Raw genomic sequence first — 26913 nt, 5'->3', positions numbered from 1 at the left:
TCATGAAACGGAAGTCATGTACCTACACCTCATAACGTTGTGCTGATTTTAAAGTAACATATCAACCTTTCTCATTCGTGCATCGCATATAACTTCAAGTAAATCTGTTCTTCTTGCAGTGCTTGAACCATTGTTCAAGACTATAATATCTGCGCAAGCGAGCAACCTCGAGCGTTAGTATGATACGCGGATTTCTGTAAAAATTATTCACAAATAAGGTTTGTTAGAATGTGTCACCATCATACAACCTGCGAGTTGCACAGCCTGCCGCGTTTTCCACATCATTTCCAAATCATTAACCCTATGCTATGTTAGCTTCTTACGACGTCGACTAACTCAGTGACAAGGTTTTTAGCAGTAAGCACGCGCACACCGAAGAAAATTCTGTTGCCCGTCGAAGTAATATAAGCAAGCCTATGCGCACGCAACTATCGGTTAATTAAAATGCCAAGGTTAATGTGACAAACGTAGCCAGTAGCAGTTTTATTGCACTTCTTCGCCCTGTCGACGAACCGACTGCAAGGATTTCTTCAGCCAGTCCTTCCACGAAGCATGATGTTTCGGGCGTAGCGCATCATGGCGAGGGCGACTCTGACGTCAGAAGGTAAGCTGGTCCGCATGCACTCCTATGAAGTCATCGTAATGAAAGGGTTGTTTATTACTTTAATGCAGGGACAAAACAAAAATTCAGAACATGGAGAGAAATATTGTCAGAATATTGTGACCAAAATGGAAAAAAAATAGCGCTTAGACTCATATTGCGGCTAAATTTTCACAGTTGATTGATTTATATGTGGGGTTTAACGTCCCAAAACCACCATGTGATTATGAGAGACGCTGTAGTGGAGGGCTCCGGAAATTTCGACCACCTGGAGTTCTTTAACGTGTATCCAAATCTGAGCACACGGGCTTACAACATTCCCGCCTTCATCAGAAATGCAGCCGCCGCAGCCACGATTCGAACCCGTGACCTGCGGTTTAGCGGCCGCGTACCTTAGCCACTAGACCACCGCGGCGGGGTTAAATTTTCGCATTGTAGCGATCGAAGTAAAAACAAGGCTAGTGTATTTTTGCATAGCATTCATAAAGATTTAGAAAAGTAAATTTTGTTTTAAAGTAGAAAAAATATTCCATCGGAACCACAAGATAGTACGAAGCTTGCCGTTGCCTCACCTTCACTGCATAGCAAGTTAGCGCGAGGTTTCAGCGGGGCTTTTCGCTAGCGAATAATGCATGTCGTACAACTGCCTGTCTTTGTGTTTGTAAATTTATTGCATAAAACATGAAAAATAGTCAGTAGTGCTTGTTTTATGAAACGGTATCTTCCTCCTAGGACCAATAAAGAGCAGGTTTACTTCGAGCCTTTTACCGCTCCTCAGTCTCCGTGGGGGGGGAGGGGGGGGATAAAATGCAGTTGATGGCTTGCGAGGCAGTATTGGGGCGTTGTGTCTGGCTTCTGATAATTATTACTCAGGCTATTTATAATATATATCGTGTAATGTAAGTAAGTATAGTTTGCCTAAGCTGTGTTTAGGATGTTGCAAACAGGCGCGTAGCCAGAAATTTGTTTCGAGGGGGACAACATCTTGATTTCGGGGGGGGGGGGGGACCCCTTAGGATGGCCATTTTTTCTCCCTAAGCAATGGCGAAAAAAATATAGGGGGGGGGGGGGGGCACGCGCCGTGTGTGCCGCCCCTGGCTACGCCCTTGGTTGCAGTCCAATGAGTGATCGCTTACGACTGCTGTGCGTGATGGCATGATGGGTGTACATATTGGAGTTATAAGTGACACGAATTTTCCATTTTCGGTTGTCCTATAAACTTATAATTCGTCTTTTTAATGGCTCTAGGCTGTTGTAAATGTTACCAGGATGACACTTTACCAGACGGGCTTTTAATTAAAACATTTGCAGCACTTTCGGACCATTATGAAGGCGGGCGATGAAAAGTTTCCCCAGAAATAGGGACCGTCAGGAGACGCACGACATACGTCTCGCTTGATCTACGCGACAGAGTGCCTCAGCAAGAGGTGGCTTTTCCAGTCACGAGTTGTGCGTGGTGGACGGATGTAGATCAGGTAAAACGGGCTGAAACCGGTGGTGTCATAGAGTGCAGTATTGTACGTGTATGTTATAAACGCTAAAATTGCGTCCCGGTTTTGTGCTTTTAGTTTACGTAGATAGCAAGCATGTTAATGAGAGACTTTGCGCTCAGTGACTGTGTTGGTTTGTGGATGGTACAAAGTGGCGTGCCAAAACTGGGAAGACCTGAGAAGCAGCTCCTCCACGACGACGTCTACAAACTGTCGGCCGCGATCACTGGTAATGGCGCGAGGGGACCCATGCCGGAGGATGATGTAGCGTAAGAAGTCCTCAACGTGGTCAACCGTTGCGATGGTGAGCACGGCGGTTTCAGCATAACACACACACACACACACACACACACACACACACACACACACACACACACACACACACACACACACACACACACATGCAAAGTGGTTCCAAGAGAGAAAGGAAAAGAAAAGTGAGCCCCGTAACTGCCTGCTTCAGCGAGCGACACATCAACAGTAGCTGACAAGGGATGGGGGTGAGGAGGGATTAAAATGATAGAAGTAAAGGTGTAGAGAGAGAGAAAGAGGCATGACGTGGTAAGCCAGAGAGCGCCGACATATCGAGGGGATAGGAGAGTTAGGAAAGATGAAAACATGGTCACAGGAGTCCGAGGACGGGGCAGCACTTGCGAGAGCTCTTGTCGGCGTCAGGAGGTGGCGTAGAGCAAGTCCAGTCGGTCAGAGCTACACTGTCGTCGGAGGTCGGCGTCAGGAGATGACGTAGGGCGAGCCCAGTCGGCCAGAGCTACGCTGACGTCAGAGATCGCAATGTCACAGCCGGTCGGTACGGAATCCAGCGAGCGAATCCAGCGTAACGCGTGAGGTTATCGACGCATATCACAATCCGGCGGTTTCTAGTGATCGACCGAGGAAAACGGCCCTTTAAGTCCATACTGACGACCTCAAAGGGAAAACACGAAGTTGGTTTGGAATGAAGTCCCTCTGGTGCACTAGTTGGACGTTTGTATCGTTGACAATGCTCACAACTCGCGACGTACTTACCTGTAGCTTGACGCATGCCTCGCCAATAGAAACGTTCCAACGCACGGAGGTAGGTCCTGGCAGATCTCATATGGCCGGACGGTGGGTCGTCATGCATAGCTTACGGCATGGTGAATCTCAAAGATTTAGGGTTAACAAAAAGTAGGCGGGTCCCCTTTGCAGAAAATTTTCACATATAAAGAATGCCATCCTGTATAACGAAAGACGACTGACCCGGCTTCTCGACGGCAGATGAGCAAAAAGAAGCAAAACTATGACTTTTGCGTTATTCAGCAGGAAATGTAGCGAAATCTGGAAACGGTGGGTCCAGAGCTGCCTGCCAGTTGTCGAAATTGTCGGTGTCTCATTCCGTCGCGGGAAGGGGAAGCCTTGAGAGGTAGTCAGCGTCTGCGTAACGGTGGCCCGTCTTGAAACACACATCCAAGTCATATGTTCTTGCAAACGTAGAGCCCTTCGTGCAAGGCGGCCGAAAGGATCACGTAGACCAGTGAGCCAACAGAGTGTGTGGTGGTCTGTGGCGATGGAGAATCGGTGGTTATGAAGGTATGGTTGAACTTTGCGCACTGCAAAAACGACCGCCAGATATTCTTGCCCTGTAACGATGCAACTGCGTTCAACTTTGCTCAAAGAGCAGCTTGCGTAGGCAATGGAATGTTCAGCGGCTCCATGACGCCAAACTAGACTGTGCCGATGGTAATTCCACTGGCGTCACTGTGCACTTCAGTTGCGGCTGATGCGTCAAAATGGCGAAGAATAGGCCTGGAAGTTAGTCAAAACTTAAGCTCAGAAAATGATTCACACTCTGCCGTTCACTGGAAGCGCTAATCTTTGCTGAGCAGACGAGAAAGGGGCTCAGACACATCAGTGAAGTTAGGCACAAAGTGCCGGAAATATCAGCACAGGCCCAAGAAGTTCAGAAGTTCTCGTATTGAATGTGGTTGAGGGAAGCTGCTCACTTTGTTTACTTTATGTCGATCAGGTCGAACGCCGTGCCTGCCTACGAGATGTCCAAGGATTGTAGCTTAACAGTAACCGAAAAAGCAATTTTTATTTCAAGGTTAGGCACGCTTTCTTAATGCATCAAGGCGACGATTGTATTCGTCAAACGTGCGTCCAAAAATTACTGAATCGTCAAGATAGCAAAATCATATTCACCATTTTAAGCCGCGAAGTACTGTGCCCCTAAAACGTTCAAATGTGGCAGGAGCATTGCATAAATCAAGCGACATGATATTAAACTTAAGTAGGCCGTCTGGAGTTGTAAACGCCGTTTGCTCCTTGTCTGCAGAGTGCATAGTTATTTGACCCCGATGTCATGTTGACGGACGAAAAATATGAGGCTGAGTGTAGACAATCGATGACATCGTCAATACGAGGAAGTTGGTATACATCTTTTTTTTTTTTGTAACTGAGTTCAGCCGCCGGTAATCTAACCATCTTTCTTCTTTACAAGTATAATGGGCGCTGCTCAGGGGCTAAACGACTCCTGAATAACTTTCTTTGCTAGCAATTCTTCCACCTGCTGCGCAATTATTTTTCGCTCAGACGGAGATACTCTGTGCGCTCTCTGGTGGATGAGATAAGCAGAACCAGTATTGACAACATGGCGAGTCCATGAAGCTGGTATAGAAATGGCTTGGTCATTCAGCGCGAAATCGTAGATGGAAGCATGCTTGGAGAAAATTCGCACGAATGTTTCCCTCTTCTCTGATGGCAAGGAGTTACTTGCCATACTCAGGAATAGGTCATCAAAGGGGTACGCTAGATTGGATGTATCGTTTTTGTCGTCGCTAATTACCGCAATGGTAAAGTTATCTCTGGCATCTAGTTCAAACACTGCCATCCGCATTCTGCTATAGGCCAAACAATTGACTCAAAAAATTAGTCAATTACCCAAAGGAGGGCCTTTGCTGCTGCTCGTGGAAATTACACAACGTGGTACAAACACAATTTTTCGCGCAGCTCAGCTGGATCGGGTCACCCATGACAACGACGTTATCGGCTGCGACACCACAAACATCAACAGGCAATCAAACAATAGACTGCGCCGGCAGAATTATGTCCCCAACGACGGCAATAGTCTATTGGCACTGCGTGGGCTCCTCACAAAATGTGGACAGTGAAATTTCACCAACACCGCAGTCCACAATGACACCACATGCTTTACAGGGGCCCTGCAACACTTATTCAGCATGGTCAGAAAACGCTACCGATCGGTAGTAGAGGCTCCTGACAACACGCGAGCCAAATATTATAGCACAGCACGCGGCCTGGAGTTCACAATAAATTATCAGTCATCTAAAAATTGCTTTCTCTTCTCTCCACAAATGGCGGAAAACGCTCAAAAACCACTCGTAGTCCATCTATCAGCCATTGGCCGATTTAAACATGGCACGCTCGGTCGTTACAGAGATCGCCGTGAAATGCCACGACTTGCCCATGCGTGCACGCGCGATCACACTGAAAAAGGCGCGCATTCGAAGAAAAGACAAAAAAAAGTGCTCAAGGTAACGAGGTGCACGTAACCTATATCTTTTTTTTTCCCCTGTCATCCCTCCCTGCCTAGCGTCCAGCGCTTTCGCCGGGACGGGAGAAGAGATAATGCAATTGCAGAATGCGAGAAATCTTTGTGACTCATCCACTCGCACTTGACAGATCCTTGAGATTTTTGCGGCGTTAAATTGGTGAGGCAATAAGCCCTTCCAGTGAATTCACTCCATGGTTACTTGAACAAGGGCTTCAGGGCCTCTTTAAGAAAGTCAATCCCTAGGATAACGTCGTGAGTAGACTTGTAAAAGACTGCAAACTCTGCCTTGAACAATTTTGCGCCTAAAGTAACAGATACAATACACACTCCCACTGGACGCAACGCTTCTACACTCACTGCACGAAACATTGTGCTATTTTCCCACGAGAACATCATTTTCTGGCCGCATCAACTTTTAAACCAATAATCATAACAGAAACAGCTGCTCCCGTGTCGACTAAAGCTGACGTGGGAGCACCATCTGTGAGAACGCTGACCTTATTGCGAAACATGGAAACTTTGCAGGGTAGCAAACCGGATGTGTGTCTGGTTAACCTCCCTGCCTTTCCTTGCATCTTTATCTCTCTCTCTTTCTCTCTTCGGGGGGATGTCTTCGTGCAGTGAAAAAAGTCACAGCTTTGCCGCAAAGGTGAAGAAATGAACGCGATAGCAACAAATTGGAAGATCACGCGCATAAATGGAAAGAAGATCGAAACGTGTCCCGCGTTCCTCACACACAAATGACACACGAAATGTATTCACAGGTACAGATGCAGGCGAATAAGCGTCTCAGTTGTTACTTCACTGTGTCTGAAAAGCGCGCCGTTTTCGCAAACGGAGACTGTGCAACGATTGCAGTGACCTTTGTGTGCCCGGTACCTACAACAAAATCACTTCAGGTGAAGCCCGAGGCCAGCGAAGACGTACGATCCTCCCCTTTTCCCCACCGCAAGATAAGGGCACGCGAGAGACCGTTGCTTCCCTGCTCTAAGCGGGGCAAAGTACGCGTGAGAGATTAGAGCACACGCCGCCGCGCCATGTGGTGACGCGCGCTCATTGCGCCATCTTGCTGGTAATGCTGAAAATATGATAATTCGGTAAGTGGTAGATATGAATTGCTTGCCACTTGAACGTTGAAGGACGTGCTCCTCGGTGGCTCAGTGGTTAACGCCTCGCACTCACAATTCAGAAAACCGACGTTCGCTTCCGCGCGCCAGTCTTTTTCTGTTTTTTTCCTTTTCTTTTTGCACTTTCATATATATATATATATATATATATATATATATATATATATATATATATATATATATATATATATATATATATATATATATATATATATATATATATATATATATATATATATATATATACGGTTAGTGAAGCTGGCGGCAACATCCAGCCGAGTGTCCATTTATATATTTGCTATCGCAATAAAATGTCCAGGGACCTCACGTCCATCGGCTGCGGTGTTTACTTTCCCGGAGGAAAAGGCGAGGTGAGATGTCGGCGCCCTGGTGGTGGTGGTTGACGACGGCGGGAAGTCGGTGGCGTCACGCACGCTCCGACAGATGCAGGCGAATCACTGCTGTAGTTTGGTGGGAAGCCGTTGCCGTGGTACTTGTGCGGCGTGGGGTGCGGCGTGGGGTGCGGGTGGTCGTTCATGCAGTGGGATAGGCGCACGACAGCGCTCTGAGCAAAAGCGACCTACATGTCCACAGATGCTGCAGTGCAATCACACAGGCGGTGCACGCGCGACCGAATGCACGCGCGACATGCGGCCGAATGTATACAGCGGGATCTCCCCACGCTCTCATGTAGGGAGCTGACCTCTGGGCGCAGTCGTCTCGCCGCTCATGATTGTTCATATGAAGACACGGCTGCTCAGGTGCCCTTGAGTTGTCGAAGCTCGCAGCATCGATGGCTACAGGCGGGTTGTTACAGTGCAGAAAAGCGCGACGAACACATGCTGTTGACGTAGCCGCAGCGTCCCACCGATCGACTTCTTCACGCATTATATGCCGTGTTGACGCCATATCAGTGGACAGAGGGCCAGGTCAATGCTCGCGACAGTGACGTTAGGAACCGACAAAACTTTGCCGACATGCGCCGAGCTTAAAGTGCCTCGAATATTCGGCAATCTCGGATGATGTCATTTGCCGACTGTATGTCATCCTTGCCCATGAGGCAGTGATAAATGATTGATTGATTGATATGTGGGGTTTAACGTCCCAAAACCACTATATGATTATGAGAGACGCCGTAGTGGAGGGCTCCGGAAATTTAGACCACCTGGGGTTCTTTAACGTGCACCCAAATCTGAGCACACGGGCCTACAACATTTCCGCCTCCATCGGAAATACAGCCGCCGCAGCCGGGATTTGAACCCGCGCCCTGCGGGTCAGCAGCCGAGTGCCTTAGCCACTAGACCACCGCGGCGGGGCAGGCAGTGATAAATGTCCTCAGCGATTCCTTTGAGGAGATGGCTGACATTAGCCTCATCTGTCATGAGCAGGTCTACAGACTTTTGCGCAACTTCAGTACTTCCTCTATATACATCGTGCACGTTTCCCCTGGGACTTGAGCGCGTTGACTCAGCGTCTGCTCGGCGCGCTTCTTTTTCATAGACGGGTCGCCAAAGCACTTCATCTTCTCAACGAAGTTGCAGGCCCATGTGGTCAAGTGCTCCTCGTGATTCTTTAACCACATCAATGCAGTTCGGTCAAGAAACAGTGGTACGTAGTTCCGCTGGCTGGCGGTGTTCCACTTGTTATATATATCACCCGGCGGTACTGCTTTAGCCCTTCCTCGACATCTTCCCCAACTTTCTCAGATAAGGTGCGAGGCTCCCTATAATGTTGCCGCGGAGTGTTGGGCGAAGGCGGCGAGATGTTCTTGCCGGGGTTCATGATGGTTGGCAGTGAAGGAAGGCCTGCGAGTCTGCGGCTTCGACGAAGCTTCACAGAATGCTCTTCTGTAATTCTTCCTGGTGCCTTTAATGCGTTACCCAGCGCTCTCCGCCAATGCTGTCACGGTGAGGGATGATTATTTTACAGGGCGAGGTGATAGATAATCGCGGAAGTTCTTGTTCATCTATTTCTCGTGGCGCATACCCATTGTGGGGATCCGCCAAGAATTGAGTGGCTTTATAAAATAATCGCAGCTTTAGAATAGTGAATGTTATATAATAGAAATATAGCAGATCACCAAGGAACTTGTATTGCTTGATTCAACGCGCACAATTATTTAAATAAAGAAAATAATTTATCCCTAAGTTAGAGCACTAGTCTGGCTTTTGCACGAATATAATGTTGTAGACACGTTAGGATATTAATGCAGATTAATTAGTCAACCTATGAGTTACATCAATATAGTCCCTGATAGCCACGCATACTCTCGCACTGGAGAACCCATAAATGGAGGCTCCAAAAGACAAAACGGCAGCCACAGATAAATCCGTACCAATACGACATAGATGTACTTCTAAAAGAGTTTTTCGTATTGTAGTAAACCACCTGCAGGTCAAAACGAAATGATCTATTTTTTTCCTATTAACAACAGAACGCGCACAGTGGCAAATGTGCCTCAGCAAACCTCGTGTTGATGACGATGCTCTTGAAATATTGGCACCTGCCCACTTAGGGGGATTAGCCAAGAGTCGGGCGGATCATACATTATAAACCTGTTCGCAACTTTCACAGATGGTGGCGTCGCCGAGCGGCATCTGTCGTAACTGCCGTTTGGGGGATGCCTACGCAGCCAGCCCATGCCATCGTTCAGTCGGCTTCAGTTTGGCCGTTCACTGGTGCTTTATATTTTGTCACTGGCGATTTCTACTACGGTTAAGCTAAATCCGGACAGGTACTGTGAGCTGTAGTAGCAATGGTTTACTCTTTGTTGTTTGCTTGCTGAGCTAGAAGAATAAAAAAAAATATATGTTGGATGCCGCTTTGCAGACGACGTTCAGTTAAAGTCGAGGTTTCCTGATTTGCACGAGCATGGTCGCTCGATCTTTCCCGGCCGTAGCACGAGCAGCGTTCACAAAGCTGTGCGTGCATTCCTTCACACCGCAGCAGACGATGTGCCCGGCGTTCAAAACTCCTTTTCCTTCTATATACGCCGCACACGTGTTTCTAAACACGCAATGGGGGATATAATACATGCTAAAGTCAATGACCTTCTCAGCAAACCCTTGACAACACGGTGGCTGCAGCCGAAAATACCACGCAGTTCGAAGCGACGGGCCCACCGGTGGCGGCTGCTGGCGCGCTGGCTGCATGATTCCCCAAACGACAGCCATGTTGGGCTTGCACTTGCGCCCTCTCCAGGCGGGGAAAGTTGGGAGTACAAATTTAGATTCGGTACCCCACAGCGCAGCCTTGTGATAGCCCAGTGAGAATCCAATTGCCCTTTCTCCTTCTCTTCTAGGGTTTGTTCGATGTACGGCATCAATATATTTCTTGAGTGACTCGGAGTTAGTTTCACTCATGTTTGCCGACTTACTATTCTATAAATTCATCTTCAGCATTACCGTGAGCCTTACCTGATTTCATGTTTATGCCGACGTATACTGACAAGTATTCCAAATCAATATCGTTAATACACCATTTCAATATTTAATAATTAGAGAGGTGTAATACGTAGAGTAGTGCCTTGTACTCCCCATCCACCAATTCCTCCGGGAGCTTCTTCATAAATAAATCTTATGTGGTCATCTCTTTCATTTAAAATGTCCTTGCTTGTTTTCAGCCAGTCAAAACTCGTAGTCCAGGGTACTATATCAAAGGGCGCTAGGAAGAGAACCGATGGTGTGAGATATTGGTTTTAAATACTATTTCCGCCATAATATAAAAAGCTAATTCTAGACTTACGTACTCATGAGTCGACTCACTCAGACTCAGATCAAGCCGTGAGTCTGATTCTGTGAGCCCGAATGAATAACATTTAGTTGAGTTTGAGTCCCAGTGAGTCCAGTTGAAGAAAAGTTTCGTAAGCGTGAGTGCGAGTGAGTCCAGCACCGAAAAAGTTTGGTGAGTCTGAGTCCGAGTGAGTCTTAAGCATGAAATATATTTCACGAGTGAGTCTGAGTGAGCTCCACGATTTTGCCGACATCTGTGTGTGACAGACAGACAAAGGAAATGTTGAGGCTTCAACTCTTTTTAAGAAGTGAGCTTTTTATAAGGAAAGAGATCACTGTTTCTGGCGAAAATAACCTACCGGGAAGAGTATTGATGAATTGATGTTTACTAAAACGTGCCTCAATGTTGAGGCTTCCCAAGGGAACCTGTAGCACATACGCGCACGTCGAGCTCTAAATGTCCCAACAAACCCCACATATCAAAATATGGTGGTATCTTGCCACCGGCAAGACGGAGGGTTCTCGTATTTACGTTCAAGGCATATCATTCTCTCCAGCAATCTTTTACATCTTCTTCGAATTGTCAAAGACAACTGCAAGGCGAAAAAAATGCATTTCTATATATCCTTGATGTCACTAAATTGACATTATATGGGGTAAAGCACGGTTTACGGACGATTACTCACGGATGCGGTACCCGGAAGTTCACCCGCTTGTCATGATTCACTTTGTGGAGATGCGTGTGTTTTTGTTGTTTTTTTCAGGAGCGAAGCTTTTTAGATTCGTCGGCATCGAAGCTCCTTGCGCCGGGACAGCGCGGAGCACAACAACAGGTGCGCGCTCCTGGCACAGCGGGAACGCAGGTGCAGCGACAAATGGCTCGTGCTGGGCAGCGCACACTCACTCGCTCATTCATTCCCGCCACCGGGCACGACAGGTGCTCTACCCAGTGTCCACCCTAACATGCAGCGCACACTCACTCGCTCATTCATTCCCGCCACCGGGCACGACAGGTGCTCTACCCAGTGTCCACCCTAACACCTTCATGAAAGCCAGCAGCGAGATATGGCACATAGACATTGGCGTCTCATGCTAAGTAGCTTATCGCCTATCAGTTGTGTTCATATATGGAACTACCAGTGTTTACATGTACGCGTGTAAACACTGGCGAATGCAAGCTTCCCTTCGCCATATACAGGTACGCTATAAATAATGATAATTGTTAATGTGCAACGGCCCCGAACCGCTATATGCGTAGCGAAGGGCTCACGAAATTTCGACCATCCGGGGCTCTTTCACGTGCACCTGAATCCAAGTGCACAAGCCAAGCATTTTGCCTTCATCGAAAGTGCCGCCGCCAGGATTCCACGTGCGGGTCGGCAGTCGAGCACCGTAACAACAAGACCACAGGGAAGGGCCGTGAAAGAATCGCAGGAGTGATTTCGTGACTCACTTACTTGCGCATCCGGTATCAATTCGCTTGTAAGGTGCGAGAACAGATCCTAAAAAGAAACAATATATTTAATGAAACATTCGACATAAGGCATCTTATTGTGTGCAATCAAACTTTTATATGAGTCCTACGTGATTCTGTCTGCTTCGATGGACGACTTTAAAAGTAAACGTGCTGCCATATCAGCGAAAACTCACAACGTGGACTTAGCCAACGCCTACCCTCTATGGATGTCACAGGCAACGTCGGGTTACGACTATATGCAAACTTCGTAGCACGAATAGCAACTGCTTTATTTAAAATGAGACCCTTTTACTCACCGGCCGTATTCCTTTGGCGAAGCCCAATCCTCTGCCAATGCATTCGGCCACTGCGTCGCGAAAAGAAGCAAGGTGCTGCGAAGGTGAAATGACAGCCATTTTTAAACACCAGCGATGGGCTTACCGCTGCTCTCAATCGACTATTGTTTGGACTTCATCCTATCAGCATAAGAAAACGGCAGAAATAAGTGTCACGCGCACATGGTCAGCAAATTCACAAAGCGAAAACTCACAGTGTGGTCCCTCGCCCGAGACGACTAGAAGGCGAGAGCTTGTTATTTTCAGTCGGTGTATTCCCCGTGCGAGAGCTTTCTGCTTTGCCAAGCTAGCATGGTTTTTTCTTGCCTCCAAGATCGAACCGTTTTTGACCAAGTGAGATAATATCTCGTGACGTCGTCTCGTCACATCATGATGACACCACAATTACCGTTCATTGCGTCATAATGTCGTCACGGGATGCCGTAATTGATGACGCCATCTTATTTGAGGCACGTGAATATTGGCCCACAGCATGTGCTTGGGAACCAGGTCGCTTTTTACCATAGAGTCACATACCTCGAAAGGAATCTGGTGCTGCGATCATTGCACGCCCATGGCAATTATGGGAAGTTCAGACTTCGGATTGAATCACGTTGGCTAGTGAACTGTCTACATATTCTTTCTGCAGTTTCCATTTCGTTCTTTGCACTTCGTAGGTAGGAGGTGTGGGACAAAGCACTGAAGCCGTGCCTTTGTTTTTCAAAGGGGCTTGTAGCGCCATCACCGTCATCATATTCTTGACCACCACGCCGCACCTCTCGCGCAGCTGAGGCTCGCTCGAGCTGCGTGAGAACAGAACGAGCACACGCGCCAGGTGTGTCGGATGCTGGCAGTCGCCTCAGCTCAGTTTCCGGCCTGAAATAAAGCGGCGAAATCACCACCGCCACTTCGGCCGCCTTCACGACGTTGTCTAACATTTTTCTTCTCTCGCTCGCCTCAGTGGTGACACGTAGAACGCGCCCTTCGACGAGCCATCGGCTGCCATCTTCCTGCGACTCTGCCCGCTAGTGCCGCTGTTCCAATTGACCTATCCCAAGGTATGGTTTATGCAGCTCGATGCCGTTCTTGTGGTGAATGGCGTCATGGACCAGCCACTGATGCATTTCGTTCTCCTCGATGCTTTTTCGGTAGATCTGCGTCATCTCGCTGCCACTTCAAACTCCAGCCTACAGCTGTAAGATGACCTCTGCTCGGCGGTGCTGGCCTCCTGCGACCTCATCTACCACCCGCTTCGGTGGTCCCTTGACTTCCCGGTTTCCTGCGAATCCCAGCAAGCGGTATCAGCCGACCATCATCCCTGCCTTGACCGCGACGTAACCACCCCTGCTACGACTCCTTCTACCTCAGATCCGGTCGCAGGAACACGACGCTCCTACTTTGACTGACCTCACCACCAAGAGGTGCGTCCCCTCGGAGCCCGAGAACGCAGGTCCGTCGCACGTGCCTGCCACCTGCACGTCTTCCTCGACCTCCTCCACCCGAGACAACTCAGGTAGGTCGGGCTCCACGACGGCAACCTCGCCGCACGCCTTAAAGCCTGCCTCGACTACGGACATCGTCACGCCCGCTATTCGCCGCCGATTGCGAAGGCATCGCCGTCAACGATGTCTCAAGGTGACTCTCGACCGACCTTAACGCGCTGTACGTCTTGCAACCAGCCACTATCTACCTCGATCGCTCAGCTGAAGTTTCTGCCCGCCACATGCTACGACCGAACTTCGGGATGCTGCTACAATGACTGAGGACTACGTAGCAGCTCCTTCACCAGCTGAACAGACCGCACCTTTTGTACCACCCACGCAGGCAGACAACAACCAGACTGACAGTAGAGCCCACGCATTCTGGGTCTCATGACCATCCTCCGGAGTCTTTGAAGGGCGACACACAATGCACCTTGAATTGAGACATGCCCCTCGCCACGGCACAGGCGTCCACTGCTTCTCCGCAGCGCATCAGCCAACCAGTCACTGTGGACCAGCATGCCTGCCATGACCTTCATGCGCTTGTTCGAGCACAGCGTTTTTACGTGCGTCGACTCGGCCACCCGCGCAGGCACGGCAGTCACACTGTAACGCCGAGGTCGGTGTTTCGTAGACGGCTGCGTCCGCATCGGCACAGTCAGCCAACTGCTTCTTGTCGACCACCTTGTCAGCGCCATGTGCGCTGTTGGAGACTTCGCCACGGCCGTTACATTTCAGTCCTCGGTCATCATGGCTGCGCTTTGATCCATCAGACCGCTTCGCCCACATCGCCGACGCGTGCTCTTCAGCGCCTTCCCCCGGCTCTAGATGGAAGCACCTTTGACGGCCACATTCACTTCAACCACCGAATTGGCTCTCGAAATATCCCGCCGAGTCGTCGTGAGACGGGCGTGTATATGACCGCAGCGACCCGGCGCTTTCATCTCTCTCCGCTGCGTTTCTCCCAGTGTCGGCTACCAGATATTCACTGGTTCCCGATGGTCCCTGCACGTTGACAACCTAGACTTTCCAAATGAACACTTTATGGATTGTCTTTCATGTAGATATTATCTGTTGTTATTTATTTGTTGTATACCACGGCTGCGCTGACGTATGTCCGTCACTGATGTGACGATGTCAAACATATTGCAACGAAGATGCGTGATACGGGGCGCGGAAGAAGAAGAGTATAGTGGAGCGTTGCTTGGACTATGTGGTTGGGTGAACCAGACTTGGCCCGTCTCAGAAGTACGCCACTCTGTCTCAACGCCAATTCACCTCATCTGTAAATGAAGACAGTCACTCGCAACAATATAATATCAGATTTCAAACAAGAAAACGAGAAGAGGTTACGTATAGTGTGGTGTCGAACAAGTGACCTCTTGATTCTCAGCGCGCGACGCTAACGACTACGTGTAAAAGCATACGTTGCTGGTATTAATAATGGCGTGTCATTTATATACAACATGTATTGTTGGCCCTCCTCCGAGCTCCGCAACTTCAGCGAGTTTTCGTCACGAGTGGCGAGATGGCATGACGGGCGCGCACGGTGCCATCATGCGCTTTGCTATGCGCGACCGCCTCCACACATGGTATAGGTGTTCTCCGGCGTGGTGGCTCTTTCTCTCATGCGCTTATCTCGGGATTCAGGTGTTTGTACATCTTGTGCTTTCACCGCAAGTTTGCTTTGAATTTCCAGCGCTGAAAGAGAGCACGAATACCACTTCGCTCGCTGCCGCAGTCGCGTTTGCGAAAGGAGCTTGCTGTTGACACGCGAAAGAGTAAGAATTGTGACAGTTGTTCGCACTCATCTTGTGTTCTTGTGCGCCTATTTCGGGCGTCTTTCTGTTTGAGCAGCGTGCTTTAAGTGTGGAGCTGCGACAGTTCTTTGTACGAACTCACCCTGTGTAAGCTCATTTCGTGTGTGCTTTCTGCTAGAGGGGTGCGCTGCAAGTTTCGAGTTGGTTGCCGTTCTTCGCGTGAAATTGCGATTTGTTGGTGTAACATTCAGTGCCTTGCCCTTTTGGCGAAACAAGGCACAATACACGCTTAACTACCTCTGTGAAAACACGTTTCAATTTCCTGTTATACGAATTCCTAAAGAGAGGGATCAGTCACGTTTTTAAAGAAAATCATCCATCACGTTTCATTTGTATGACCTGTACATCATCGTCATCATCATCATCATCATGTCTACGGCCACTGCAGGCCAAAGGCCTCTCCCATTGTACGCCAATCAACCTGGTCTTGTGCTTTCCGTTGCCACGTTATCCATACGAACTTTTTAATCTCGTCGGCCCACCTAACTTTTTGTCATGTCCATTTCTTGTTTTTTATTTCAACTATGATATTCATAACCCGGTTTGTTGCCTGGCCCACTCTGCTCTCTTCTTGTCTCGTAAATTTACACCTATAATTTTACTTTCCATCGCTCACTGCGTCGTCCTCAATTTAAGCTGAGTCCTCTTTGTAAGCCTCCAAGTTTCTGCTCTGTAGGTAAGTATGCTGGCAAGATGCAGCTGTTATATACCTTTTTTTTTGGGGGGGGGGGGGGGGGGGTTAGTGGCAGATTACCATTGATGAATTCAGAATGCTTGACGAACGTTATCTACCCTATCCTTATTCTAGTTATTTTACTCTCATGGCTCAGCTCCGCGGTTACTACCTGTCCTAAGTAGACATGTACCTTTACCCAGCGTCTCTCCGCCTACCGCAAAGTGCTGTTTTCTGCCGAGACGGTTGCACATTAATTTAGTTTTGTGCATATTTTTTTCTGGCCTACTTTTCCGCTTTCCGTCATTAGTTCTAATTTTACTTTACAGCGACGACACCAGTGTCAACTCGCTCAGCAGTGAGGAACGGCCTCAGGACGACTTTGAACTCGTACAAAGACGTAAGGTGAAGCGCATAAACAACGGGTCCTCCTTGGCTTCAGGCAAGTCTATCATGATAACTATATACTCAGAAGACCACAGTCAGTACGATTATTTTTGTATCAGACCTTGCTACCGATAACTTGAAGTGACTCCACTGAATATCTTTCTCGGTGCTTCTCGAGGCGGTGTTGCCAAACGGAGTAAGGAATGTGGGACTGAACTCGAAAAAACAAAAAAATGATCTTGCTATCGACGTTGCACACGAGACTGCACTGTGCACACTGAGCAAAATTACGAAATTTGATGACATAAAAGTTCGCTCGTACATCCCCTTGAGTCGTGGTACCACTACTGATGTCATCTATGATGTCGACATCTCTGTTTCGAACACAGACTTGACCAGTCTTGTGAAACCATGTGGCTGAGGGCATCAATATTATACACACGTCTAACATGGGCACATCTCGCTGTATAAAACAAACATACAAGGAATAAACTCTGCCCTCGCATGTCAAGGTGGGCCACTTTCGGCATCCTGTACGACCGTTCATTGCAAGGCCCCTTCAACGCCGCAAACGTTTCAGGTTTGGACACGTGAGCGTCGTGTGTCAGAGCACAGTAATTTGCTCGCGCTGCGCCGAACCACACGCTACAAACTCCTGTGCCGCCACGGTACTCAAGTGCCACAATCGCCTCGAGTCCCACGATGCTTCGTCAAATGACTGCCCCATGATACAGAAGAAAAAGGACTTTCTTAAGCAGATGGTGCCAGACCAGTCGTCTCGTCGGGAAGCTGTTGCTTTCGTCAGAATGCGGCGCTACCGACGCCGTAGTGATTCAAGGAACTCTGTGACACGTAGTTCACAGGTAAAATGACCTCCTTTGCTTGCTAGAACATACCTGTCCACGTCAATTTCTGTGGACAGGTCCACACCAGAGCATACGGACACTGATAATTGGCCGTAATACTAAAGATGCAGCCAGAGCCGCAACCACAGTCATAACCACAATCACAGTGAAAACCACAGTGCAATACATAGCGAATCGAATGGTCGCAGCAGACCGAACCAACATTGACCAAGTCACGGTGGTTAACTATGACATGCCTCAAAGAGACCAGAAAATCTCTGTGACGCTACGATATCTCATGGACACCATATTTATGCTTTTGAAAAAGCTGAATACTCCGTCAGCCCAAACGGCCCCGACACTGCTGCAGGTTCTCAATCCAGTGTTTTCAGCGCTTCATTAGTTCCCACGGATCGCCCATGACCCTCTCCAAGGCCACAATTTTCCTGTCGCATGTCTGAATGCTGAAGTAATGTTGGTTAGAAAAGTTTCCGGCCTCAGTGACCGACTGACTGTACATCTTTGGGCGTGAAGTGCTCTCCTTCTCTCCTCTCTTTCTATTTTTAACCCCCAAACTCCTATCCCCAGTGCCCGGTAGCAAACCGGACGCTCATCTGGTTAACCTCCTTGCCTTTCCTCTTCTTGTTTCTTCCTCTTCCTTCCTCCTCCGCCACCTCGACTATCCTTTCCATATTGGCTATGATCTGTAGATATGGACATCTTTCCTTCTTTCTTTTTCTTTCTTTCTTTCTTTCTTTTTTTCTTTCTTTCTTTCTTTCTTTCTTTTTTTGTTTTTTCTTTCTTTAGTGAGATGGAACTTGCTAGAACCTGTATGCTTTAGCGAGCCACGTGCAAACCTCTCCAGAATAGTAAACATCGATGATAGATTATTCACACGTGAGATATTGAGGTCATGCTGACAGATCAGGGCCCCATTATCAGCAATGCTACAGTGAAGCGGATCACGATATTCTGAGCGCGAAGGAAAGACCTGGGTCCTCGCATTAGAGTTAAGTGGAGATCGACGGCCGCGTTGAGGCGTTCACAAAAAGTGCGCCGTTATACATCCCAAGAAACGAACACCGGTTGTTACTTTTGGTCAGTCTTGAGTTTCTGTCGCATATATAACTCTCTTGAAGAACACACACTATCTGTCTTTCGGAGAGTAGTGACCCAGCGAGGACTGTAAAATGATCTCCAAAAAACCTAACGTGCATCAGTGACGTACACATGCACGTTCGAAAAAGTGAATATTCGCAAAAAGACCCAAGAGATAGCTCTTTTTTTTTTTCTTGAGGTGTAAGGTACTCGGCAGTTCACGAGCAGTTCGAGAGGCGAATTAGTTTTTATTTCATAAGCACTTCAAGAGACTAAGACATGGACCAACAGGGAAGTAAGCGGTGGTGCCGTATCTTCCCTCTTTGGACACTGTTCGCCTTCGGAAGGTTGTAAAGATTTGTACCAACTACTTCGTCTTTCGGTCTTACTCCAATGAACTTCTATGCAATTCTCGAAACAGCTGCCACAGGTAATACCTCCAGTAGTTTATGATGACACGACAACAGACGCAAAAACACAGCTCGCTGTAATCGAAACAAAGACGTGGCATCGATGCGAAGCTAACTCCACCGTACTGTTGTTCGTTTTTTTTAAGCTTAGGATATCTTGTTCAGCAGCACAGTTTCATCAGAAATCTGCATGTTACGCTTCGTGCAGTGAACGTGTAGTACTAAAACTGTTTGCTGCGAAAGGCGAACATATTATAGAGCGGCACTTTGCACAAGCCGCTGTATTACTACACTTACCGCTTTCTTTTCTTCATGCCACGCGTAACACAGTCTTATTCCCATGCATACTACGGGGAAAACCTGAAATTTCAGAAAATGTAACAACTGAGCATCGCGAATACACACACACTGTGCCAAGAAGTTTGAGGGACACTTTGTAAATTCCGAAGTGTGTACGGCGAGAGCCTGTGTTAAATTCAGCTGACTATACCATGTTGGGTTTTGAGGGGCTGGTGTTCGCGTATAGCGTTTGGTATTGGCCGCGTGCAGTTACAGACTCGCACTCTATCGAACGTGTCTCGATTTCGTGCTAGACAAGATACAGCAGCGCTCTCCCCGTAGGACTTTTTGCTGTTATCGCTCTACAAAACACGTCACGGAAGCACCCCCGAACACTTCTGGGATACATTCGAAGTGAAATATGTTTTTAACGTTAATGTATTATTTTCGACGAACAGTATTTCAAACATAGTTTACGGTTGCTATCTTTTTGCAAAAAACTCCCAAGCATTTCCCCGAGGGTGAACATGGTTAAGTGCGAATACACGGGGTGATGCTATGAGAGGTATTTATTAATTCGCACTATTATATTTATTATTCACACTATGGTGCCTTTATGGTGTAATGGTTCCTGGGAATCGCAATTTGATCACACGGGGGAGTTTACGTTAACTCACTGGCGAGTGCCAACGGATTTTAACTTTACTCCCCCTCACGACCCGCTCTCGACGGGAGACTGAGAGAGAAGGCGGGCGCGCGAGAGAGAGGGGTGCGCGCGCAGCTGCAGCGAGCGAGGAGAGCGGAGGAGCGAGCGAAGGGGGAGGGTATAAGGCGCGTTACTGACACCGATATCAGCGTCGCGTCCGTGGCTTATTCGGTAGAGCGTCGCGCTGCGGCCCGCCAAGTCCTCTTTCTTTTAAAGATAGAGAGAAGACTGCGGACGCCGCCGACGGCGGTGGATGGTTTGGGGTCGCTTATAAAGTGTATTCACACTTAAAAATGAGAGCGCCTGCTTAACGTGGTCACAGCGATGGCTTCTTGCGTGACATGTTGTCAGTCGCTGAGTGCAAGCTGCGGCGATGGCGTAGTGGTTAGAGCATCCGCCTCGCATGCAAGAGGTCCGTGGTTCAAATCCCGGTACCGCGCAGTTCCCAACCGGATTAAAAAAAAAATCCGCGTGTTGATGGAACTGCATTAAGAGGCCTGGGGTGCGGCCTCACCGGCGAAACACCGCCGAGAACGCACTCCCTCACCAGAGAAGGATTGGCCACCCTGGTGCAGTATCTGGCCCCTACCTCCCACATGCTTACGTCAAATAACTCACGGCCCTCAGTCCCCAGCAGCTGCGAAGCAACTGACCACGGCGGTGGTCAGATCTGCAACGCAGCAGAGGGTGCTAAGAATCTCTGGATCCGGACAGGCCGCCATTGGAACCTGAACTTGGCAACGTTTAACGCTAGAACCTTATCTAGTGAGGGAAGTCTAGCTGTACTAGTCGAGGAGCTAGAGGGTGTTAAATGGGATATATTAGGGCTCAGTGAGGTTAGGAGGTGTTATGCCTGCGAGTCCACAGCGAACGGCCGTGCCTCTGAAAAAGGCAATCTGTGTCAAGGCCAGCCGCGAGCCCGCCTGACGCGATCAACAACTCAACGGCGTCAGCACGCCACGGCGCCTTTCTGTCGCCACGTGCAATGAGTCAGCGCACGTGCAAGCGAGCCCGTCGAGTAAACAACTGGCGTCTTCATGTCTGGGGGTCTGACGCGGCCCAGCGGCGACCCCATTGGAGGAGTCTGCCCTGACGACCAGCGGCGCTTCTGGTTGGACATTTGAGTAGGACCCGGTGCATATAAAAGAAGCCCTGCGGCGCGTCGCGATCGGCGGTCCTAGGTGAAAGCTGACATGTGTGTCAGAGCGGACCCGTTTGAGAGCAGACCTATGTGTTAGAGAGGAGAGCTCGGCCCTTCGAGTCTCTGTCGGCCCCAGTGCCGAATTTGTAACGCCTCTGTATATATGCTGTACATAAACCTTGTTTAACTCACCGTCGTCTCGTCCGCTCGTCTATCACCTCTGCGCAGAAGCAGTCGCGAGCTGAGAAACCTACGCTACCAAAACGGCTGGTGACCTTCCCGGCGGAGTTCGAAGCAGTGGCGCCTTCGGGACCGTCTTGGCGTCGCCGTCTTTCGAAACAGTGGTTGCAGCGGTGAGATTTCGATGCGCCCTTCGTAACGTCGTCGGAGGCGCGCGTTTCGTAACAGAGGACAGATGAGGCCTATACGGTGCTACAGAATGGGCACGTTCTTTGCTACAGGGGCTTGGCAGACAGAAGAGAACTGGGAGTGGGGTTCGTAATTCACAGAAACATAGCTGGCAACATAGAGGAATACTATAGCATTAATGAAAGGGTGGTAGGTATCGTAATTAAACTGATTGAAAGATACAAAATGAAGGTAGTACAGGCTTATGAGCCTACATCCAGCCATGATGACGCTTCAGTTGAAAGCTTCTATGAAGACGTGGAATTGGCAATGAGTAAGGTAAAAACACAGTATACTATAGTGATGGGCGACTTTAATGCAAAGGTAGGGAAGAAGCAGGCTGGAGACCAGGCAGTAGGAGATTATGGCATCGGTACTAGAAACGCCAGAGGAGAGCTACTAGTAGAATTCTCAGAACGCAATAATTTACGGATTTTGAATACCTTCTACCGAAAACGAGAAAACCGCAAGTGGACATGGAGGAGCCCTAATGGCGAAAATAAGAACGAAATAGACTTTATAATGAGTGCACACCCTGGAATCGTGCAGGATGTGGAAGTGATTGGCAAGGTACGATGCAGTGACCATAGAATGGTACGGTCTCGAATTCGCCTAGATTTGAAGAAGGAACGACAGAAACTGATACGCAAGAAGCCAATAAATCAGCTAGCACTGAGAGGGAAAGTACAGGAATTCAGAGTGTCGCTGCAGAACAGGTACTCGGCTCTTAGTGAGGAAACCAACCTTAGCGTAGATACAATGAATGATAATCTGACGAGTATCATTACGGAGTGTGCAGTGGAAGTTGGAGGCAGGGTAGTTAGACAGGACACTGGCAAGCTTTCCCAGGAAACGAAGAACCTAATTAAGAAGCGTCAAATCATGAAAGTGTCAAGTACAACAGACAAAATAGAACTGGCAGAGCTTTCGAAGTTGATTAATAGACGTAAGGTATGCGATGTAAGAAGGTACAACATGGAGAGAATTGAACACGCTCTGAAAAACGGAGGAAGTGTCAAAGCATTGAAGAGGAAACTTCGGATAGGCAAAAGTCGGATGTATGCACTAAGGGACAAAGAAGGCAAAATAACTACCAATATGGATAGGATAGTTAAAATAGCGGAGGAGTTGTACAGAGATCTGTACAGTAGCCGAGACAACCACGACCTTAATACTATAAGAACTAGCAGTAACCAAGATTACACCCCACCAGTAATGATAGAAGAAGTCAGAAAAGCTTTGGAGAGCATGCAAAGGGGCAAAGCTGCTGGTGAGGATCAGGTAACATCAGATCTGCTGAAAGATGGAGGACAGATTGTGTTAGAAAAACTAGCCACCCTGTTTACGAGGTGTCTCCTGACGGGAAGAGTACCAGAGTCTTGGAAGAACGCTAACATCATCCTAATACATAAGAAAGGAGATGACAAGGACTTGAAGAATTACAGGCCGATCAGCTTGCTCTCTGTAGTATACAAGCTATTTACAAAGGTAATTGCTAACAGAGTAAAGAAAACATTAGAATTCAATCAACCAAAGGAACAAGCAGGATTTCGAACAGGCTACTCAACAATTGACCACATTCATACTATCAATCAGGTAATAGAGAAATGCTCAGAGTATAACCAACCACTATACATAGCCTTCATAGATTACGAGAAGGCGTTTGATTCAGTAGAAATATCATCCGTCATGCAAACACTGCGGAATCAGGGCGTAGATGAAGTATATATAAACATTCTGGAAGAAATCTACAGGGGATCAACTGCTACCATAGTGCTTCATAAAGAAAGCAACAGAATACCATTCAAAAAGGGTGTAAGGCAGGGGGACACAATTTCCCCAATGCTATTTACCACGTGCTTACAGGAGGTTTTCAGAAGCCTAGAATGGGAACAGTTAGGGATAAGAGTCAATGGAGAATACCTTAGTAACCTGCGCTTCGCCGATGACATTGCATTGCTGAGTAACTCGGGGGACGAATTGCAACTCATGATTACGGAGTTAGACAAGGAGAGCAGAAAGGTGGGTCTTAAAGTTAATCTGCAGAAAACGAAAGTAATGTACAACAACCTCGGCAAGGAGCAGCGCTTCGAGATAGGTAATAGTGCACTTGAAGTTGTAAAAGACTATGTCTACTTAGGGCATGTAATAACCGCAGAGCCGAACCACGAGATTGAAGTAACTAGAAGAATAAGAATGGGGTGGAACACATTCGGCAAGCACTCTCAAATTATGACAGGTAGATTGCCACTATCCCTCAAGAGGAAGGTATATAACAGCTGTATCTTGCCGCTACTTAGCTACGGAGCAGAAACCTGGAGACTTACAAAGAGGGTTCAGCTTAAATTGAGGACGACGCAGCCAGCAATAGAAAGAAAAATGGTAGGTGTAACCTTAAGAGACAAGAAGAGAGCAGAGTGGATTAGGGAACAAACGGGGGTTAAGGATATCATAGCTGAAATCAAGAAGAAGAAATGGACATGGGCAGGGCATGTAGCGCGTAGACAGGATAACCGCTGGTCATTAAGGGTAACTGACTGGATTCCCAGAGAAGGGAAGCGGGTTAGGGGGAGACAGAAGGTTAGGTGAGCAGATGAGATTAAGAAGTTTGCGGGTATAAATTGGCAGCAGCAAGCACAGGACCGGGTTAACTGGCGGAACATGGGAGAGGCCTTTGTCCTGCAGTGGACGTAGTCAGGCTGATGATGATGATGATGATGAGTGCAAGCTATGTGATATACATAGAGTTGACTGCCTGTATAACCTTCCAAAGCCAGTGATCACACGGGCTTGTGGTATGAGCGCCGCCATGCAGGTTCGTATATGATGGTTTCGCTTTTGCTACGTGCGTTTTTGCGCCATGCATGGCTTGAACTTTTGGCTGCAAGAATATGAACTTTTCTAGTACACAAACAACTTGTGCGGACTCTGTCAGAGCAGTTAAAATTTTTTTTAGAAGTACAACTTCGGCGTGCCTATGAAGACTTGTCATATCCCATGCCGATAATTCAACATTTTTTGTGTTTTTTGGGTCAGAATTAGTGTATGTTCCAATATCATTTTTGATATCCAACCCGGGTCTACTGCATGCCAAATTTTTTCATATGTCGCCTCGCACTGCATATTGATTAGCATTCTAAGCAAACAATTTCATTTACCAAAGCATCACCACTTTGAGATTGCTGGTGGAAGGAGCAGTGGTCTACGAGGCCACGGCCGCGGGATGAAAAAGTGTTTCATCCAGCGGCCACGGCGAGGTTTTGTAGCAGCATGAGTCTCTGCTGCGGCGGCTGCATTTTCGGGGAAAGCGAAAGTGCTCTTGGCCAGTGGGCTCAGATTTGGGTGCACATTAAAGAACCCCAGGTGGTCGAAATTTCCGGAGCCCTCCACTACGGCGTCTGTCATGACCTAATGGTGGTTTTGGGACGTTAAACCCCACATATCAACCAAGCCAGGGCGCCGCAACTTGCCGTTCACTGGTCACATATCGCATCGCGGGGTGGTCCGTATTACGTCATGGGATGCCTTCGCATACAACAGACCAAATTTGTAGCAGTATCAAAAAGAAGGCTTGCATTTAAAAAAAGATATGTGCATATCATTCAACGTCCCCTAAAACGTGCAGAGTGAATTTGAGCACTGCTGTTTCTATAAAAAGTAGTATTTTGAACCACCCCACTCGGCAAAAAATCATTAAGTCCACATTAGCATTTGCCATGCCACTCAATCTCTTTGAAGGATTCAAATGTGGATGAGGCAAGCTGGTGACCTTAAGGTCGTGGTCCCACTCCGGCCGCAATCACTCCGCCTTTTACGCATTGTTTGCGGATGCGCTGGGCTCACTGCGCTTAACAAATAAAACCTATTTGTGCTACTTCAGAAAGCTTATTATCTCCTCTTTTTAATGACATCTGCTTCTAATGCCTGGTCAGAAGCGTTAATTAGTAGCAATGAAAATAGTGTGAGCAACAAAAGCATTTTCGCTGTACAAGCCTCTGTTGTGCTGCGAGTACGACGAAACTATTCAACGTAACAAATCGGAATTTACTGTGCATTTAAACGAAGTGCCATTCAAGGTTTCTATGAAGAGATATTGGACATAAGTTAATTAATAATTTATTTACACTCTATTGAAAATGGGCTAAATAATGAAGGTTTGTGTAGGAATATCTTTTTCCATTTCATAGCAAAATCATTATATATAATGACTGTGTAGATTACATTAGACTCATTTTCCATGCGAAGTCGCTTAGTGCTCTGGCGAAAACTTGATGAATTAATATTGTGTCAATTGGGTGGTTTGTGGCTGTACTTGGTCACGAATTACTGATGAAGCGACAAAACTGTACAATCTCATTTTAAAAATTGTGCATAGGTGACGACTGTATGCAGCTTTTGAGAGAAATGTACCGAGAAAATCGAGTTTGCATAGAATGGGATGGAATAAGTACCAATGACAGCGTTGAAACTAACAATGGGCTGAGACAGGGGTGTTCTTTGTGCCCGCTGTTATTCATGCTGTACGTGGTGCTGTACATTGGGTTTAATCTGTGACACAAATAGGCTGGCGTGATGGCTGAGCAGAGGCTTCCAGGTCTATTCTATGGAGACGATATTCTCCTATTTGCAGGCAGTCACGACGACATACAGCGGCTGGCAGATATATGCGAAAAAAAAGCAAGACTCTAGGGCTGGGATTTAGTGCAACAAAATGTGGATTGATGGGATTCAATGATCCCAACGACCAGGGGGTCTCAATACAGGGCCAAGAAATGCCAAGGGGAAGCGAATACAAGTGCCTCGGAGTATGGGTAAATGAGGGAGATAGATATATGGAGCTACAGGAAAACACATCGCCAGTGAAGAAAAAGAGGAATGCTGCAATAATGAAGCACAGAGCGTTGTGGGGATACAATAGGCAACAAGTCCTTCGAGGTCTGTGGAAAGGCGTAATGGTTCCAGGGCTTACATTTGGGAACTAATTGGTGTGCATGAAGTCAGAAGTGTAATGAGGAATCTGTAAATCAAAGGACTGCGGGACGCCTCGCATTGGGCGCTCACTGGAAGACGACGAATGAGGCCGTAAAGATATATGGATGGGCAGGCTTTGAAGTTAGGGAAGCTCAGAGCAAAATGAAATTACAAGAGACATTCCGCTCCGTAAAAAAAATGAAAATGCTTGAAACAGCAGAGCGCAGTACGCTCACTGCCATTTAAAGGGGCCCAGCAACAATTTTCGAGCATGATCAGAAAACTCTGCTGATCAGTAGTAGAGGCCTCCGACAACACGCGAGCCAAATAATATAGCGCAGCACGCGGCCTGGAATTTGTGGGGGTGCTGACACCCCCTGTAAAGTCGTTTGTGCTGCGTG

At 47.7% G+C, this 26913-nt stretch overlaps 1 protein-coding gene across 2 annotated transcripts in view; it reads right to left on the bottom strand.

Annotated features, from left to right (window-relative positions):
* Window positions 1-468: 468 nt before the first annotated feature.
* The window catches only part of LOC119159449 (uncharacterized), a 116340-nt gene continuing 89895 nt past the window's right edge, over window positions 469-26913 (bottom strand). Inside the window, exons 3-6 of one of the 2 annotated variants that reach the window (XM_075865310.1) lie at window positions 19305-19367; window positions 12276-12350; window positions 11960-12004; window positions 469-626 (exon numbers count right to left, since the gene is read on the bottom strand). In XM_075865310.1, coding sequence (XP_075721425.1) covers window positions 531-626; window positions 11960-12004; window positions 12276-12350; window positions 19305-19367 — 279 coding nt within the window. In that variant the 3' untranslated portion in view covers window positions 469-530. The remainder of the gene's footprint in view (window positions 627-11959; window positions 12005-12275; window positions 12351-19304; window positions 19368-26913) is intronic. The other variant, XM_075865314.1, reaches the window with a different exon arrangement.

The sequence above is a fragment of the Rhipicephalus microplus genome, chromosome 1 (genome assembly GCF_043290135.1).
Source record: "Rhipicephalus microplus isolate Deutch F79 chromosome 1, USDA_Rmic, whole genome shotgun sequence".
Classification (NCBI taxonomy): domain Eukaryota; kingdom Metazoa; phylum Arthropoda; class Arachnida; order Ixodida; family Ixodidae; genus Rhipicephalus; species Rhipicephalus microplus.
The sequence above is the reverse complement of the archived record's forward strand: the minus strand, read 5'-3'. Positions and strand labels throughout refer to the sequence as shown.